This window comes from Egretta garzetta, unplaced genomic scaffold, assembly GCF_000687185.1.
Source record: "Egretta garzetta isolate BGI_Z169 unplaced genomic scaffold, ASM68718v1 scaffold113, whole genome shotgun sequence".
Taxonomy (NCBI): domain Eukaryota; kingdom Metazoa; phylum Chordata; class Aves; order Pelecaniformes; family Ardeidae; genus Egretta; species Egretta garzetta.
Window position 1 is genome coordinate 797,288 of NW_009259115.1, and position 17,188 is coordinate 814,475.

A 17,188-nucleotide genomic window follows, 5' to 3' on the forward strand; every position below is an offset into this window, starting at 1 on the left:
CCCTTTCCAGTTCTCATAACTGTGCAGTGCTTTCCTTCCCCCCCACTTTCTCCATCAGTTAGAGGAATAAAAAAACTATAGCTCCTAGCTTAACTAAAAATACTAGGCTTCCCTTTTCCCCTCCTCCCTGCTGAAGAATTGCAGCTGTGTTAATTATCCCCTGGGAATTCAATCCTGGTGCGCATCCTCTTTTAAAGGCGAAGGGGACTGCTACCAATTATTTAACCCCTCAGTAATGCGCTTGTGAAATGTCATGCTGAGCGCCAGCCTGCCAAGCCATCTTGGGCTGACCCTCCTTCACGTGGGCCCTTACAGTACCAGCCTGGGTGATGGCATTTGCTAATTAGCAGCTTGCCCCTCGTCTCCGGCAGCAAGGAGACTGGGTTATTTTTAGCAACCACCCTTGAGGTTGTTGGTTTGTGGGCTGTAACTGTTGTATTTTTTTTACCCCCTTTACCTTAAAATTTTCGAGCTGCTTTGGCAAAGGCAGGCACTGAGCCCCTCTGCTGGACATGACCCCTCTGCTGCCCTGGGCTGGGAAAGGCTCTGGGTGGATGGCATGAGCTGGCACAGACGCGAAGCTTTCAGCTCAGTTCACCTTTGGTTTGGGGATGTGGGGGCTCGAGTTCCTCCCTGCATTATTTTTTTATTTCTCTTGCTACCCTTTTCTCTAAGAAGGCATATGCCTGAACACGTACAACAAGGCCAGCTTAACTTCTGGGTAGTGATGCTTTGAGGGTTGCCCAAACCCACCCAAGAGGGTTTAACTCCACGTGAGCAGTGCAAGGGCTGGTCCTTCCCTGTGCAAAAGCCACAATGCTAGTTTTGCCACGTAACACTACTTTTTTTCTGCCCACCTCAAACTTTGATGCCCCAAGTTGGCCAGCTGCAACCTAAGCACCTGCCTGCCTATGGCAGCTGTGAAAACCACCAGCCCTGCTCTGGTTTCACCTGGGAGGGCTTAGGAGTGGAGAAGAAGCCAGTGATGAAGGAAATGTTGAGAAGACACCTGCACAACAAACCCTTTTCTGAAAAGCAGGGACAGTTTTCTTTTGGGAAGGTTGTATGCAATGGGGAAGGGCAGGAGAGCAGCCACCCTGGGGGACTTGCTCAGGAGATGCCACCAACCTTGACACCATCTTTCAGGACAAAAACCCAAGAGGTACCTCTCGAGCACCGGGGGGAAAAAGAGTTGTTCCTACAATTAAAGTTTCAAAATCTCTGGATTCAGCAGGGGACAAGGCTCCACTGGTGGTTTAATGGCACCAGAGCATTGTTTTCATTTTCAGTTTGCCTGGGTCTCTGGTGAAAAAAAGAGGAGGAAAGGAGGCACATGAAATAACATTGTCCTATATAACAGGACAGAGAAAATATCTTGTTTGACCCAAGGTGAAACACAAGGTGGCTATGGCTCTGCTCACCCCCAAAAATGCAGGTGATTTTGTTAGTGAGCTGAGGGAGGGGAAGGTTTAGCATCCCCACAGCAGGGGTTTGCTCTCATTTTAGCCAGTGCTGCAGCTGATGCTCTCCCATGGCCACCAGGACAGGGGGGTGCAAAGTGGGTGACACCCCACTTGCCAGGTGCCCTGTGGCCAGTGGGTCCTGCTGTGGCATCCGTGGGGTGCTGGGGAGGAGGAGAAGGGTGTAATTGCAGAGGAGGAGTCCCTGGGTATGAGGAAAGGAGGAAGAGGAGGAATAAAGGGGAGGACAAAGAAAGTGCAGGGCATTAGAGGCTCCTTGTAGGTTCCGTAATGCAGGACCCTCTCCTGGGATGGGAGACACCAGGGATGTGATGTGCCATGTGTCAACACCACCACTTGCAAGCTGACCACCTAAAAAGGGACCTATAAATGATAGAGGATCTAGTGCTGGGTATCTCATTACTCAGAACCCAGTCCTTTTCCCCAAACTCATGAAAACTGACCCAGATTTGCCCCAGTCCCCTGTAGCTGGATCCCCACCAGGAGCATCACTGCCATCCAACAGGCTTTTCTTTGCCAAAATGCTATGGGGAGGTAGAAACAGAGGAGCTGGTTGGCACCATGAGCTTCAACAAGCCCTTCGCTTGGTTTCATGCCGTCCCATGCTGTTTGGTTCCTGAGCAAAATTAGCTTTTGACACCTGAAAGTGTAACTTATTTGTGGAAGGAAAGTATTTATTGATCGGAACAAATTCTCAAGTGCACCCTAACTAGAAAGTTACGGGGATAATTGCTTGCCCTCTGGGATGCAGAATTCAACTATCCCTCGATGGCCATATAAATTTCTGGGGGGATTGATTTATTCCTTACTAGTGGACACATCTGAACTTCACTTGTCAGTGTTAATTAGTGGGGACTCGGCCCGATTCATTATGGCTATGACCTCTCTTTGGCACAGCTGCACTTTAACGAGAGCGCCATCTGGTTTGCCCGCTCTGCCTTCATTCCTGGCCCCCCCTTTCCCCCCTTCCCATCACTTGCAGGGTACAGGCTGGAAACGCCGCCTCGGAAATTACAGGTTGCTGCTGTGATGGGACGAGGCAGCCAGTTCTTGGGGCCCGGCGCGGCACCTGGACCATCCGTCACACCGGCAGCACCCAGCGGGGCAAGCTGTCAGCACATCGCCCCCGCACCCCCTGCCCTCCTCGAGCTGGCGATGCCGAGGGTTTCCCCACTCAATGTGGAGGGTGGCTTGGGTGGGCGATGAAGGGGGATGATGGGGCTTTGGGCTGCCCCTGACATGCCCCTGCAAGGGTCTTCGTTAGCAGGTGGAGGGGGATGTGTTGCCTGCTGGGGGGTGGCACATCACTGGAGGGTCAGGGACATCCTGGATTTGGGACCTTTATCTTGGCAGTGGAGCAGGGATGGCTTTGTAAGCCTAAAACGAAATGCCGGCTCAGGGCAGGACCCTGCTTGAGGGGGGTCAGTGATGGAGGCATCTCCTGAGTAGGCTGGAGAAGATGGTGTAAGGATGGGGCTGGAGAAGACAATGTAGGGATGTGGCAGGTTTTTGGGTCATGAGGTGGCACCATGGTGTGCCTGCACGCATGGCCCCGCCAACCCACCAGAATGGGAGAGGAGGGGTTGCTGCCTACTGGGTGTTTTTAAGATAATGTGGGTGGTGGGATGGGGTTGCCACCACACCAGTGCAGGCTTCCATTGGGATTTGAAACACCGCCACCAGGACCCCAAATTTCGGGCTGGCTTGATGCATTTTAGCATTTCTCCCTGTACATCACCCTCTCCTGAAAGGTGCTTCTGCGAGAGGGTTTTCAGGAGCTGTCTGAGCTGCAGGGTTTACGATGAAGCCATCTGAGTGCACCTTTAATTAGAACAATTACGGGTGTAACTTCGCCAAATTTTGTGCTGAGCTGGGCTATTGGCTTTGCTGGTCAAAGCGCTCATTTGCATGATTTCCATCTCCTCCTGCTAATCTTCCAGTCTATTCACCACTCCAATTACTCCTCAGGAGAGGACAGGATTGCACCCAACCTTTAACCTCTCATCAAGCTTCTCTGGGGTTTGGCCCATCATGCTGTCTCCTGTCTTGATGGCTGATACTTAGATTTTCCCTTGTTCTCCAAATAGTCTTTCTTGGTGTTTTTCATCTTGTTTCAGCCCATTCTCTTTCTCCTCCATCTTTTTTTCTTCCTGGAGTTTGGTCTTGAGTTATTTTTACTTAGAAAGCAAAAGTCCCACTCCATTAAAGAGCCCTTGGGTGGGCAGGCTCAGTGGCTTCTCCTTGTATGACTCAGGATACCAGGAGCTGGGACAAATAATGATGTGCCTGGGCTTGAAAACCAGCACCTCTGATCCACTTCTCTAAGAGCTTATTTTCCTAAAATGTAGATAAAAATGCTGCTGGATGTGGCTGAAGCAGCCTGATTTGATCCCAGACCTGAACTGCTTTCACCTGGGAGAAGTGGGAAAAGCCCCAGGTGGCCCAGGGTCAACCCTCTCTCACCAGACTGTGCTGTGGCGCCAGGGCAGGGCAGAGGCTTGATGGAGAGGGATGGAGACCCACACCACAGGGGAGGAGGAGGGACTGTAGATGGAAGAGGTCCTGTACCCCCCACTGTGTCTGTCCTTGCCCCATGTGGCAGCTCCCTGTGTTCATCACAGGGCCTTTCCTTCTTTTCATGAGTGGATCAATGGGGCAGTAAGGACCTTGGAGAGACCCCCACACTCCCTTGTCCAATGCACTCAGGACCTGCCTGCTCAATGCTATCATAAAAATTATTTTTGCTCTCAAACTGCACTTTCAGAAGGACACCTCTAGAAAAGGCTCTACCTGGTGCTAGACCCAGCTGAGATGCTGTGAAAGCCTGGTGTGGATGCTGGGACCTCACCCTGGACAGCTGCTAGAGAAAACGGTGGAGAACCAGCTGAGGTCCCCAGGGTTCACAACCCACTTGCCCTGTTGGCTTTCCTAATGGCCAGTTGGAGTTTCATCTGCTGTGGGGGCTGCAGGTGGGCTGGGTTTCCCATTTGCAGGTGGTCCCCTGAGCTAGATAAAAGCCTCAGCCCCTAAAGCCCTCAGGGTTTGTTGGTTGGTTGTGGGCTTTGGGCTGATTTCTCAGGCAGTAAAGGACAAAGCGATACTTACAGTCCTTTTCTTTCCTGGTGGCTACATGCCAGCTCTGTCTGTGCAGAAGCTGTGACTCTTCAAGGGAGAAAAGGTAGCTTCCTTGTGTTTGCTTTTGATGTGATGTTGGTATCTGGTTCACCTCTGCAGGTCCTCCTCCTGCCAGTTCCTTGCTCTCTGTTGCTTGATTTGGGTTTTGGTGCTGTTGTTACCTGAGCTGTGAGATGTTCTCTGCCCATTCCCAGAGTCTGCATTAATCGTGCCTTGCATTGCTGCTGGTTGCCTTTTCTCTGTTGGGGAAACTGAGGCAGGGTAGAAGCCTAAAGTAAGGGTGCTGGAAGAGGACATTAGGAAATGCCCTTCACCTTGCTGCTGGCTTGCAGCTGCTCTCCTGAGAAGCAAACAGACTTATCTGGTGCTTCTCTTCCCTTTTGCTTCTGGGTGCACTTAGTTGTCTTGTTAATGATGACTTTCTTGCTAGTTTGAGCAACCTGAAGCATGAATACCTTTAAGGAGAGGAGCGTCCCACCTATGGGAAGCTGTGCAGTGTTAAAGTTGTTCAAAGTTCTGCAGAGGAGATTAGGGATGCGTTTAGCCTTTTTTTCAGAGGACTAGGGGAATGGCAAAGAGTGTGGACTTTGAGTTTCATATCCTATCGCGGGATGGCACCTGGTTTGGGGGCTCCAGGAGCTGGGTCTGAGCTTCTCCCTGCTGGCACATCCCCTATTATTTTCCCTTCTCTGCCAAGAAAGGGGACTCCAGCCAAGGGCTGTAATGTTGAAGGCCAATTGAGGCTGCGTTCAGTGCTTTTGCAGGAGGCAACTGTGCACAAAATGGGCTGGTGCTTGTTTGCTCTGCGAAAGAGATGGCTCCTCTTCTGCAGCATCCTCCTGGGGTAGCGGCCTTTCAGCACAGAGCTCAGGAATTAGCTGGAGCCATGTAGGCACCGTGCCTTTGGTTGTACCATGGGGGCATTTTAGCGGCAGCCTCCGAAAAGCTTCATTGACCAAGGGCATCCCAGGGCAGTGAGCCGGGGGTCCGGCTGGAGAACCCTCCTCTCTTTTGAAGAGAACAGCCCCATGGATGCTGTGAAAAGCTGAACAAGAGCCCTAAATGATTTGGGGATTTTATGCAGCTTGTTATCTTAGGCGTGGATTTTTTTTTTTTTAAATCCCAGCAAGAAATAATCCTCTTTTTCTGGTTGGAATAGAAATGGCTTGATGCCATGAGGCAAAAAAATAAAAGAAAGCTCTACCCAGTGCTGTGATGATTTGCAAGGCTAGTGAGAGACTACATAAGGCGTTTTCAAATAGACTCCAATATTTTCAGTGCTTAAAGAGGGCCCGACTACGTGACACCTTTTTTGAAGCCTTGATTTACAATGGACCCAGGCTGAGTGCATTATAATTTGCTGCACGAAGTTCCAAAGTCGCAGTACTTTCAATAATGAGGAGAGAAACCCTAATATGATGAGACTTTTTTTTTGGTATTGTGTTTAATGAAAAGCTAAAAATGTGCTAATTTGTAAGTCCTGTTGTGGTAGTGGCATCAGAGGCTTTTGAAATGCATTACTGACTTAGGAAGTATTAAGAAAAAATGACATTTTGCTACTAGCAGAAAAGTCAATTATAACGTTTCCACACTTTAGAAAATTGCTGATGTAGGATGGAAGTTAATAGAACAGTCAGCTTCACTTTGTATTACTGGATTTGGGAGTTTTGCTGAGAAATGTCGGGGTTGTGGGGTTTTTACTATTTTTTTTTTTTTTTTTTTTTTTTTAATTCTGATGGCAACTTAAACAATAAGCTACAACAGGCACCTCATGACTGGGACTCGTCTCTGGCCAGGGCGTGCTGGAAGGAAATGTATTCCCTTGGGCTGTTCCCACCTGGAGTCAGACTGTGTGCCAGCCTGGAGTGATGCAGACTGCCCAGGACCAGGGTGAATCATCATAAATAAAGATTTAGCAGCATTTTGCAGTTGGGCTGATCTCTCCCTGATGATGGAGGAGCACGTGCCAAAGCACTGAGTCCGGTGCAATCTGTTCCCAGCAGTTTGCAAAAGAGCCCTGTTAATTTATTAAAAAATACTTAAACCAAGAAACTGGAGAAAATAGCTGTCCTTACCTGCTGTACTGTCGACTGAGCTTTTCTCCATCTCCTGGAGAAGAAAATGGCAATAAACTTTTCCTAAGCTCCTGGGGATGGAGAGGTGGGAGCTCTTGGAGACTCACTGTGGCTGCCAGAGAGCTTCAGGGCTTGCTGTAAAACAAAAAAAAAATCCCAGCAGTGGAGGAGTGGGCTTTTGGGAAGGCAGCAGCACTCCCAATAACCCTCTCTCTAAATCAGTATGGGCTAGCAAGGCAAAATAGCTCATGCAAAATTGGCAGGGATCAGAGACAAGGGCTGGCACCGCTTTTAACAGGAGTTAACAGTGTCTGATTAAAGGGCTTTGGCCACAGCGGCATAACCCAAGCGCTTGACATAAGCCAGGGACCTAATAATACCCGAGGCACATTGTGAAAGCATGACTTCATGGTGGCTGCTGCCTCTTACCTAGCGAGGGGCCTTCCTCCTCCTCCCTCCTCGAGGTGAGGCTGCAGCCCTTCTGCCTGGCTGCGTGGGACCAGGGCTGCCTCCCTGAAAGCTTGCTGCTGTGGGGGGGGAGGCATGTCTCCCACGCAGACACCAATGGGGATGGTGCCTGGGGTCTGTAAAGGGGCTGGCGGCTCTTCCCTGAGGTGCTTGGTGGGTGCTGTAGGAGCAGTGTGGAAGTGAGACCTCATGACTTAAGGCCCCACTTGGTTTTTGTTTCTTACTTAACCCATGCCATGGTAAATTGCTTGTGCTTCTCAGGCTTATTGATAGGGTTTAAATCAGTTGGCAGATACCTCATCTGAGGCAGGGTATCCACTGTGCACCTGAAATCCTGATTATGGCACTCTCTTGCAGAGAAACTAGTTGCAAATTGGTAGCAACTTATTTCCAACTGGAGCAGAAGGTTTGTCAGCCGCAGCCTGAACCTGTGCTCTGGCTGGTTTGGCTGATACCCAGGTGAATGGGGTTGGTGGTTATTGGTATTTTGGGGAGGCGAAGGTGATGTGGGGAATTCGTACAACAGGGAGGTGGGCAAGAATGGCTCCCAGGTGCTTCCCCTGCCTTGGATGGAGGCTGAGTGCTGGGGCTGTTCTCCTTGCCCACCACCCTAAGATCCTGCGAAGCTGGCACCGAAACCTGGGCTCCTGCTCCAAGCATGGCCTCAGGGGCTATATTTAAAGCATGTTAAAATCCACAGGGCAGGGCTATGCCAAGACTTTATTGCCTCTGGGAGAGCAAAGTCACACTTTGCTCCCTCTTCCTTGGCTGTTCCTCCCCAAGTGCTTCAAAGCGGGGGGTTCCTGCTTGGTGTGGTAAAGCAGAAAGATGGGGAGTGAGCATGAACACTTAAAAAGTCATGTCATATGTAGTTCTCCTGGGTTTGGAGGAAGCAATTAAGCCAATTAATTTATTGGTAAATTATCTTATGATGAAGTACAAAATAACTGCAATGAAATGCTGACATTCACATTAATACCAAATTAGTTACTGTATTATGACTGTTCTTACAATGAATGCCCAGTAATTTAATAGTAATGGGACATTTAAATAATTTAGCCGATAATTCTCTAGATCACTTACATATATAAATGAGCATGACAGCTTCTTTTCTCAACTTTGCTGGTGCTGCTGGATTACCTCCCACCACCACACCAGGAGGCAAAGCAGCCTGGTGCCTGTCTCCCAAAACTTGCTTCTTGCTGGAAAATCAGTAGGGGACCTGGTGTAGCAAAGGGGATTTTCCTCCCTCATCAGACTTTGGGATTGCTATGCCAGGAGGCTGCAGCTGGAAACCAGAGTGCGATTGCCCTGCGGCTGGGCTTAGCAAAACCACAGTTCTCCCTTTTTTTTTCTGTGGTGAAAGATCTCTGGGTAGAGATGCTCTACCAGACCTGGTAGAGCATCTCTAGTGGTGTTCCATAGTTCACATAGCTCTAGCGAGAGCACTCAGCCTCACAGCGGGATGGGAGTTGGAGACCCAGCCAGGGCCACTTAATTGAATAGTTCAGCCGTTGACACTGAAATTACTGTGTGTTGGCTCTGCTTGATACAATAGCTTCATTTTCAAGTAGCTGCACTTTCTGTAATAATAATTATAAATAGCATTAAAATTGCTCTTCATTCTTCCCTCCCCATCTCCCCGAGAGGACTCTCCAAAGGAGAGCAAGGGCTTGGCAGCTATGCAGGGCAGAGTTGGCTTTGTTGCCTCTTCGTCACCCCCCGCACCCATGGAACCATTTGTAGACACACCAGCTGTGGCTTCCAGGTCTTAATGGAGAAAAAAAAGCTAATGCAGTTTACACCAAAAGCAGCTACTATTGCAAGCTACACCTAGAGGTTAAATTGCCCCAGTGTTTTTTTTACCATAAACTGGTGAATACTGGAGGAAAAACCACAGGCTTTTGCCCTGCCAAGCACACCTGGGAAGGTGAGAGGTTCATGCATCCTTTCTGCATGGGGTCAGAGTCGTGCCCTGGAGATGGATGTTGCCAGTCAGCGTGTTACTTTGCTATTGAGATTGCACTGAACCTGCTGAAATATTAGTTAATGGGCTTGCTTACGTCTAACCTAAATGTGGTCTTTTCATCACATCACATTCTGCTGTCAAACCTGTTGTGGAGAGGAGTATTCCACTGTCTGCAAGATTGAGGACAGAATTATCCAAATTAGTTTTCTTGCAGATGAGAGCAGAGATGAGGTTTTTAACACAAACCCTGCCACCTCTTTGGAGAGTCTGTCTCTCTTCACCGAGGATGAAGTTGAGGAGTACCTTTCTTAATTTGGGTATGCTGCCAAATTTGTGAAGCCAGCAGCCTGCTGCAAGTAGCCTCTGCAAAGAAAGGAAAAACAAAGTTTCTAGCTGCTCTGTGACAAGTGATTAAATCCAGGGCCTGGCAGCTCATGCTCACGGGGTCCCTTGTGCAGGTCATGACGAGGCTCCAGCAGCCGGATTGCTGCTGGGATGGCTGGGGACTCCAGAAACATCCTGGGGTGTTGCACAGATGAAATCTAGTGAGCATTTCCTCTCCTGTCATTTGAGTCCCCTTGGCAGGGCTGAAGGTGCAGCCTCAAGGTTGGAAGGCTGAAATTCTTCAGGGGTGCTCTGTGCTGGGCAGCTGAAAGTAGCCGAAGAGGACTGACCACAAAAAGCCTGAGTTGGGGCTGTGAGAGCATGGCAGTCTGTTCTTCCCTTGGGGAGAAAATTCACTTTGTTAAGCAGAGCCATCCAGTTCCCTGTGCTGTGCTCAGTGATATGATCATTGGAATAATTTTCCATGCAGTTAGTTGTCTGTAAAAATCTTTCTGGCCTTTTGTTCAGTCTTTGCCATTTCCAGGAGTATCTTTTTCCAGTGAGTTTCTTCTTAGGAGCAGGAGAGGCTCAATACCATCTCCTTTCCAGCAAGATTTCTTAGAGAAGCTTCTCAAGCAGGTTTTTGGGCGGGCTTTTATCTTTCTGCAGGGTTTCTGTCCTAAAGCATGTTGTGCACTGACCATCCAGGTAACAGCGCATTTTCTAAAAGCCACTTGCCACTGTACTTTTGATGAAATAACTCTGTTCTAGTAAGGGAAGCCGGAGGAGGAAGGGGTTGGGGTGGTATAAAGATGCAGAAATGTTTAAAATGTGATTGCCCCTTCATGTAGAAGACCTGTCAATAAGATCACAATAAGCAGTGCTATACTTGGAGTGAATCGTAACTGGCAGAGCATGTGTGATGTCCTGTCCTCAGCCTGCCCTCCCCAAAAGGCAAGTTGGCCTGGTCTGTGCTGGAGGAAACCTGAGCAGCTTCCTACAGCAACACAGCCCTCCTTGTACCTCCCAGCCTGCCTATGGTGATGGTATAGACAGGTCCTTTGACTCCCTGGGCATGGTGCGCCTCGTGTTTCCAGTTAAATAGGTGTTGTGAGTTACTTGTCAAGTCAACATATGTATGCTGCAGTTAGAGGTGAAAACAGGTATTTGTGGATCCTATTTGTAGAAGACCCCAGGGAATGAGATCCTGTACCTGACATAAGGTGGTGCTGGCTCCATCAGTGTCATGTAGGGTCCCAAAGCTTTAGGGTGTTTTAATCACTTATTATAAATACCTTGCCCCCAAAATTGCTGATTTGTGAGCAAGCAAGATTGAGTGCCTATCAACTGAAACACTGTCAAATGGACCATGGACCACTTGGTGCATTGTGTTTCTGAGAAGGTTTAGTTCTCTACACTTGCTATTTGTGGTATTTGGATATGAGGCCTAATGCGCTCTATTGAGTAGGATATGCTACATTAAAGCACAAGATCAGGAAATCTCTGCCCCCAAGTGTCTTGGGTCCTTCTGTGCAGAAGACGTTCCTGCCACAGAGCTTCATGTGGTGCTGCTCAAGCACATAGAAATAGCCACTGTGATCCCACAGGCTACATCTGTACATGGCTTCATGCATGGGGTCTGAATGTGATGGGGCAGGCTTTCACCAGTGGGCTACTTACACAGAGCTCACAGGACTGGATTTAGAAGTTGAAGCAGGTCTAGGTGGATTAGGTTTAACACAGCACGAAAGAACCTTTCAGAAAGCTCAACAGGCCCATTCCAGAACGCCATTACAGCTGCTGTTCTGCTATGTATGGTTTTTTTAAGCAACAGGTATATTGTTATTTGTGCAAACAAGGTAATTGGGCATTGTTTTCTATTGCAAAATAGATTCTCAGGGCATCCACCAAAATGAACACCAGCTGACTGCTTTGCTTTTGTTCTGCTTATTAATGTTTTCTGCTAACATCCACACATATGAATTTGTCCACGATGAGGCATCAAAAGGTGAAGCAGTGCTGGTCCTCATGTGGCTACGTAAATATTCAGCTTGTGGTAGATTGCATTAAGTGTCTTATAATCCATCCCAATTAAAAAGCAGTCTTTATAGCTGTAATAGTTTTATTGAGAACTGTAACACATTAGACCTACAGATATATAAAGCAGTTAGTTTTATAAAGCATATAGGATATTAAAGTAATGAAAGACATTAATGTGACATCAATTTTTAAGGAGAGTTACTTGCTGAAATAAATGAGTATAGCCTAAAAGTTGATGGCATGTTACAGTCCTGAGTAATGAACCTCTCTGCCCCCTAAAACCTTGTAGAATAAATAATGCTTGAGCAAGTCAGTGGTCATTAACTCTTTATCCTCTGAGAGCTACATGTCACATTGATGTCTCATCTGATTTTTTTTTTTTTAACTTTTAAATATTCGCTTAGAAAGGAATTATCTTTCCTGGAATAGCTATAACCTGGCATGTGTTATTCTGAAGCATCTGCTTTCCTAGCATCTCCCCATTTCAGTGAAGTAGAGCTGTGACTGGTACTGCCAGATGCAAAATTCTTGAAGAAGTTAGTTTTTCCCTTTTCCTTTATTTCCTTCTTTTGTTTTTCCTTTTCCTGCTTTCTCACTGTCTGCCAGTGCTCTGATTCGTGCTTTTCCCAGTGGTGTCTTGGCATACCAAACCTGGAGAATCAAAAAGCATGTGTATGTTTTATTAAAACTTAAGAAAGCACCCCAAAGCACCCCCCCCCCCAAAAAAAAAAAACCAACCCCAAACACTTGAGAAACTTTTTAATAGTACAATGGAGAATTCCTTAAAAAAAAAAAATTCTTAAAATCCTGTCTGGCTTGTGGAAAAGCAGAAATTAAATCCTCAGATCTCTTGAGAACGTTATTATAACAAGAAGTATAGCAATTGCTTGCTTGAAGTGTGTCTCATTAACAGGAATACTTAGCTGGGCCATTTGTGTTGCTATAGTTATGGAAATGTTAGAACTTCTATGATCAACCCTATTTCCGAGGTATATAGCTCTTGTCAAAACTCCCTCTGGTCTGAAACTTGGCAATAGACAAAGCATATACTTCTCATGGCTCTGCAAATCAATCCAGACAGCTTTTATTTCAATGAGAGAGCTTAAGAAGCAAAACAAACCCCAAACATTAAAAACCTGTTTATTGCTTTCAGATGCCTGTTCACAGTCCTGTGACTTGTAAATGATTTTGGTAGAGTTGCTCTGCAAACTTGCCAAGCTCCTGGACTGTAATGTCAACAAGACAGTTCTAGGCCATGTGAAAATAATGTAAAATGAAGGCCAGGGTAGTGCTCTAAAGTTAGCAGTGTGTAGGAATTCAGTTTTTCCCTGCATGGACATACAGGAACCTTTGTCAACAAAGTCCTGCCTACACCAGAGACTAAAATGCCACTAGGCGTTGACATGATTGATAAAATTCCTCTCCTCTTGACCATATTCATCTATGTGCTGCCCCAGGAATGAATGTCTTTCCTCTGACCACAGCCCACTATTTAATGCCACAACTGTGTCTCCTCTGCCCTTCACTTGGGTAGTCTTCAACCTTCCTACCAATGTGGCATCCTGTAAAGTCTACCTTTCCCATATGATTCATCCAAAATGCTGCCTCCAGCTTGGGCCTGGTAAGGATACCCCTAGGAATTTGCCTTGTCCAGTTTCCCAGTATGTGTTACAGAGGTATTGAAGTGTATAGGGAAGAAAACCCCTTAATGTTCCTCTCCTGGCCCCAGATGGTCCTTCTTGGTGTCATGCTTCTTAAGCGTTTCCTCTGGGTCCCAGAAAGGGGCTGATGACAGGCACCCTATTTGGATCTCTTGTCTTGCAGATTAAATACTGTCAGCAGGTCAATGAAGTCTGACAGCTGTCAGATGTCCAGCTGGCTGCTGAGCAGCCCTAACACATCCCTGCTCCAGCTGCCTGAATTAGCTGAGCACCCTTCCTCCAAGAACCCTGACTCCGCTGATTAAAACATGCAACCTCTCATGCATACGCATCTAGATGGGAGGTGCTGGGGAGGAATCTCCGGGCTCTCAGTGCAGTGACCTGGGCAATTTAATTTTTGCTGTCCTAAAGATGGTCTCGGGACAAGCTATTCCTGTGTCAGGGAGAACAGACACAGCTGGGACAAGATGGGGCAGGGAGAAGCTGGAGGTTCATGGTCCTTCACATGACTGGGATAAGAAAGACAAAGATGGTAGTTGTGACTATGGCTCAGGGAGGAATTGACTTCCCCAGCAGCAGTGAGCCATGAAGCAATGTCTCTGGCCTTCCACGTATGATAGGCCATGAGGCTATAGAAATTCTATTTCCCCCACCAAGTTTGTTGTCCTGGGTATGATGTTCTCCAGACCTTTAGTGGGAGACGGAATGAATAACAAACTCCTGCCAACAGCTTGCTGGGAGCTTGGTAGGATGGAAAGTGCTGTCTTGTGGGTGCAGACTGGAGAGGTCATCTCACTGCTCACTCTGAGTCACGGATAAAGGACTCTGCTGCATGTGGCAGGAGAAGCCGAGTGACTCGTGACGTCTTCTCTTGTTCTCTTCCCATTTCTTTGTGCATATCTTTCAATGCAGTAAATCTACCTGCCTGTTGGCATGCAACGATGGCTGCTTTTGACTCTTTAGCTAGTGGAACTGCTATGTGAGATTAATGAAGCCACCTCCTCAGATATGGTTAAAATAAAAGTAGATTTATCACTAATGCACTAACATCTGAACTGGTTACTGACAATAAGCGACTGATCAGAGTTAAAATGTTTCCTTGTTGGTCCACAGTCTTTGGTACGGGTTTTCTTACATATTTTAAGTATTTTGTACCAGTCACTGCCAGGCAGAACTAGTGTACTAGTTGGACTGCCCTTTGCCCCTCTAGGACTGCTGTTATTTCTGTGTAAGGATTTGTATCAATCACACTGGTGCAATAATTTAATGTGGATGTATAATTGGGGCAGAAATTTGAGTAAATTGAACGAAGAAATCGCTTTATCACAAATTTTGCATTATTTATATTCATTTTGTAACACTGGCAGAATATAAATGTCAAACAGGGAGATTCATGTTTCCAGTGAATAGAAATCAAAGATTCATCACAGTGCTAATCTTCACTTTGAATACTGCATTTTAGCTGCCCCACTTCAAAAAGGACAAAGCAAAGCAACAGAAAAGGTCCAGTGATGGCAATGATTAGAGGCTCAGGAAGAGGGGCTTCTGTGCAAGAAGAGATGAAGATACTGGAGTTAATTAATGCATGAGGCCATTTTGACGAACTTCTTCCCCTGTGCCATATTACAGGTGCTGGTGTAAAGTTCCATGACATTTAAGGGAAACAAATTTAAAACTGATAAAAGGAAATACTTTCTTAAGGGCTGTAATTAATGCAAGGAAATTATTGCCATGGGACACTGAGGACAGTATCACTTTAGCCATGTTCAAAATGAAGTGCTGCCAGCATACTTTGTGCTGTACAAAGCAGGCACATTTTTAGTAAGTGGAATAATATTTTCAAGTTAAACTTGCAATAAATACTCTCTCTCGTGTTTCTGGGTACAAATGGATTACTACTTGGAGCTGGGAATGATAGGGTTTCTTTTCTTTGCTGCAACACTGAACCATTAGCCTTTCCCTGAGGAAAGATATTGGTTTAGATAGGAAGCATGAGGAAAAGAAGAGTAATTTGCCAAATATCACAAATGCTGCCTATGTTGAGTGAGCCAAATGGCTCTAAATGGAAATTGGAAAGTATTCAACAGGGCTGGGAGAAATATGCACTATCATTAGGTTAGCAGTGGAAGAAGACTTGGACGAAGTTGTTAAAAACTGCATCCTGTTTATTGTGCGAGGCACTGGGGGGGTTCAAGGCCAGAGGAGATTCAAAGAGCAGAATGAAGAGGAAACCTTTTAGCTAGGGGAACTTGATGGTTTACGAGCATGTCTGGGTAGAAGTTGTGGGGGTGGTGGTGTGGGGTGGCAGCATGGGACTGAGAAAGCTCTTTTGGGGTCTCTTGGCTTCAGTACAGAAGTCCTATCTCCTCTGGAGCCCCTGGTGAGGGCTGTCCTGCTGAGTGGCCAAGGCTTTTACTAGTGTTTAGTAGGCTTGAAGTGCCTCCATCAAGTGTTTTGCTGTTTTTCTGGGGTGTCAGGGCTGCTAAGCTGTAGTGTTGCACTCAACTAGCTAGTTCAAGCCCAGTTCAGCTCTCCCTAAGCTATGCTGAAGTCACTGCAGTAAATAAATTGTAGACCTGTACTTAGGCTTGATAAACTGTTCCCATTATTAGGAAAACCAAAAGCAATCCTGTGAAAGCAGAATTAACCACTACATAAAGTCTAGGGGAAGAAAGAAATTATTACTGAGCTACATGTGGAAAAAGTAGTTGTTTGCAGGGTGATCCATGTATATTTGGGGGATATGTAATGCACCTCAAATGCACTAGGTTTTGCCTTAAGGATTGTTATGGCCCTGAGGGTGGGGAGAGGAATGGAATTTGAGGCAGAAACTAGCTTTTTTTTTAAATCCTGAAATGAAGAAAATTCATGTTTGAAATAATTTTAAATTGCTTAAAACTCAATTCAGACATGGAGCACCCTGCAGACCCCATGTGTCCAAGTTTTCTGCCTTCTCAAGAGAACACAGCCAGGCTTGCTTTCAGCTCTGAAAGAAAAAGGACCAGCACACTGTACTAATGGCACCTGCGTAATGTATCCATGCATGCGAAGGCCATGCTGTTCGACATGAGCTGGGTGCGGGCAGTGGGTTCAGCAAAGCAGCGTGCCAGGCGCCTTGCCTGGGCGGAGTTGCCGCCTGTAATAATGACTGCTTGCCTGGCATGTCCGGCTGCGCAGAGCCCAGGCTGCCAAACATCCCAAAATGGGGAGATGGGTGTTTGCTGTTGAGCCATACATCATCATTCAAACAGCAATGTGCCAACCCATCAGCAGAATTAGCAGGTCTCCAGATCAAATGTGCCTGGACAAGGACGTGGCAGGGGACGATGAAAGATAGCCAGTTAACATAGCTCTTAATGTCACCTTAAATGTTTCTTCCTCCTCTTTGTATACTGGGTCCTGTCTGGCCAGAGAAGTCATGAACTCTACAGTCTTCAGTGGCTTCCTTGTCATCTGCAGGAGGCGTAGCTCACTCAGGACAGCTTGCACAGCCTGGACGATATGTCCCTGCGTGAAACCATCAGACATCTTCGCTAGGCAGCTTATGTTCAGCAAGTCGGTGATTGCTCCACCGTTCTGCAGGATGATGTGTTTCCATAACACTGTTCATCAGGACCCAGAAAAAGAGAGAATGCCAAAGACATGCAATAAAGAAAGCAGGAGAAATATTTTTGCACTTTGAAATTGAAACAGGAAAATAAAGTATATCAGTCAGGAAAGCCAAGACTCAAATTTTTCTTGTTTGCTGTTTCTTTCATCTACAGATTTGTAGCATAGAGGCCTTTAGGCACATCTGTTCTTAAACCATTAGTGATCATTTGTTGGCTACCAGTCAGTACTTTCAGAAAGTCATTAAAGGCACATAAAGTGAGGTGAATATGTGTGTAAAAATGGAAAGAACTACTTAAATATGCCTGTGTGTAATGCAGAAGGAGAAGCTGTCCAGAATGTTCCCATTTGGGTGTGTGGAGTTAAGTACCTATATTAACAGCCTGTTTTTATTTCCATGACCCTGATCACAGGTTACTCCTGCTG

General features: G+C 46.7%; 1 protein-coding gene across 1 annotated transcript in view; it reads right to left on the reverse strand.

Annotated features, from left to right (window-relative positions):
- Positions 1 to 12,029: 12,029 nt before the first annotated feature.
- The window catches only part of IQCA1 (IQ motif containing with AAA domain 1), a 100,030-nt gene continuing 94,871 nt past the window's right edge, over positions 12,030 to 17,188 (reverse strand). The window contains exons 17-18 of the mRNA XM_035891069.1: positions 16,517 to 16,755; positions 12,030 to 12,143 (exon numbers count right to left, since the gene is read on the reverse strand). Coding sequence (XP_035746962.1) covers positions 12,030 to 12,143; positions 16,517 to 16,755 — 353 coding nt within the window. The remainder of the gene's footprint in view (positions 12,144 to 16,516; positions 16,756 to 17,188) is intronic.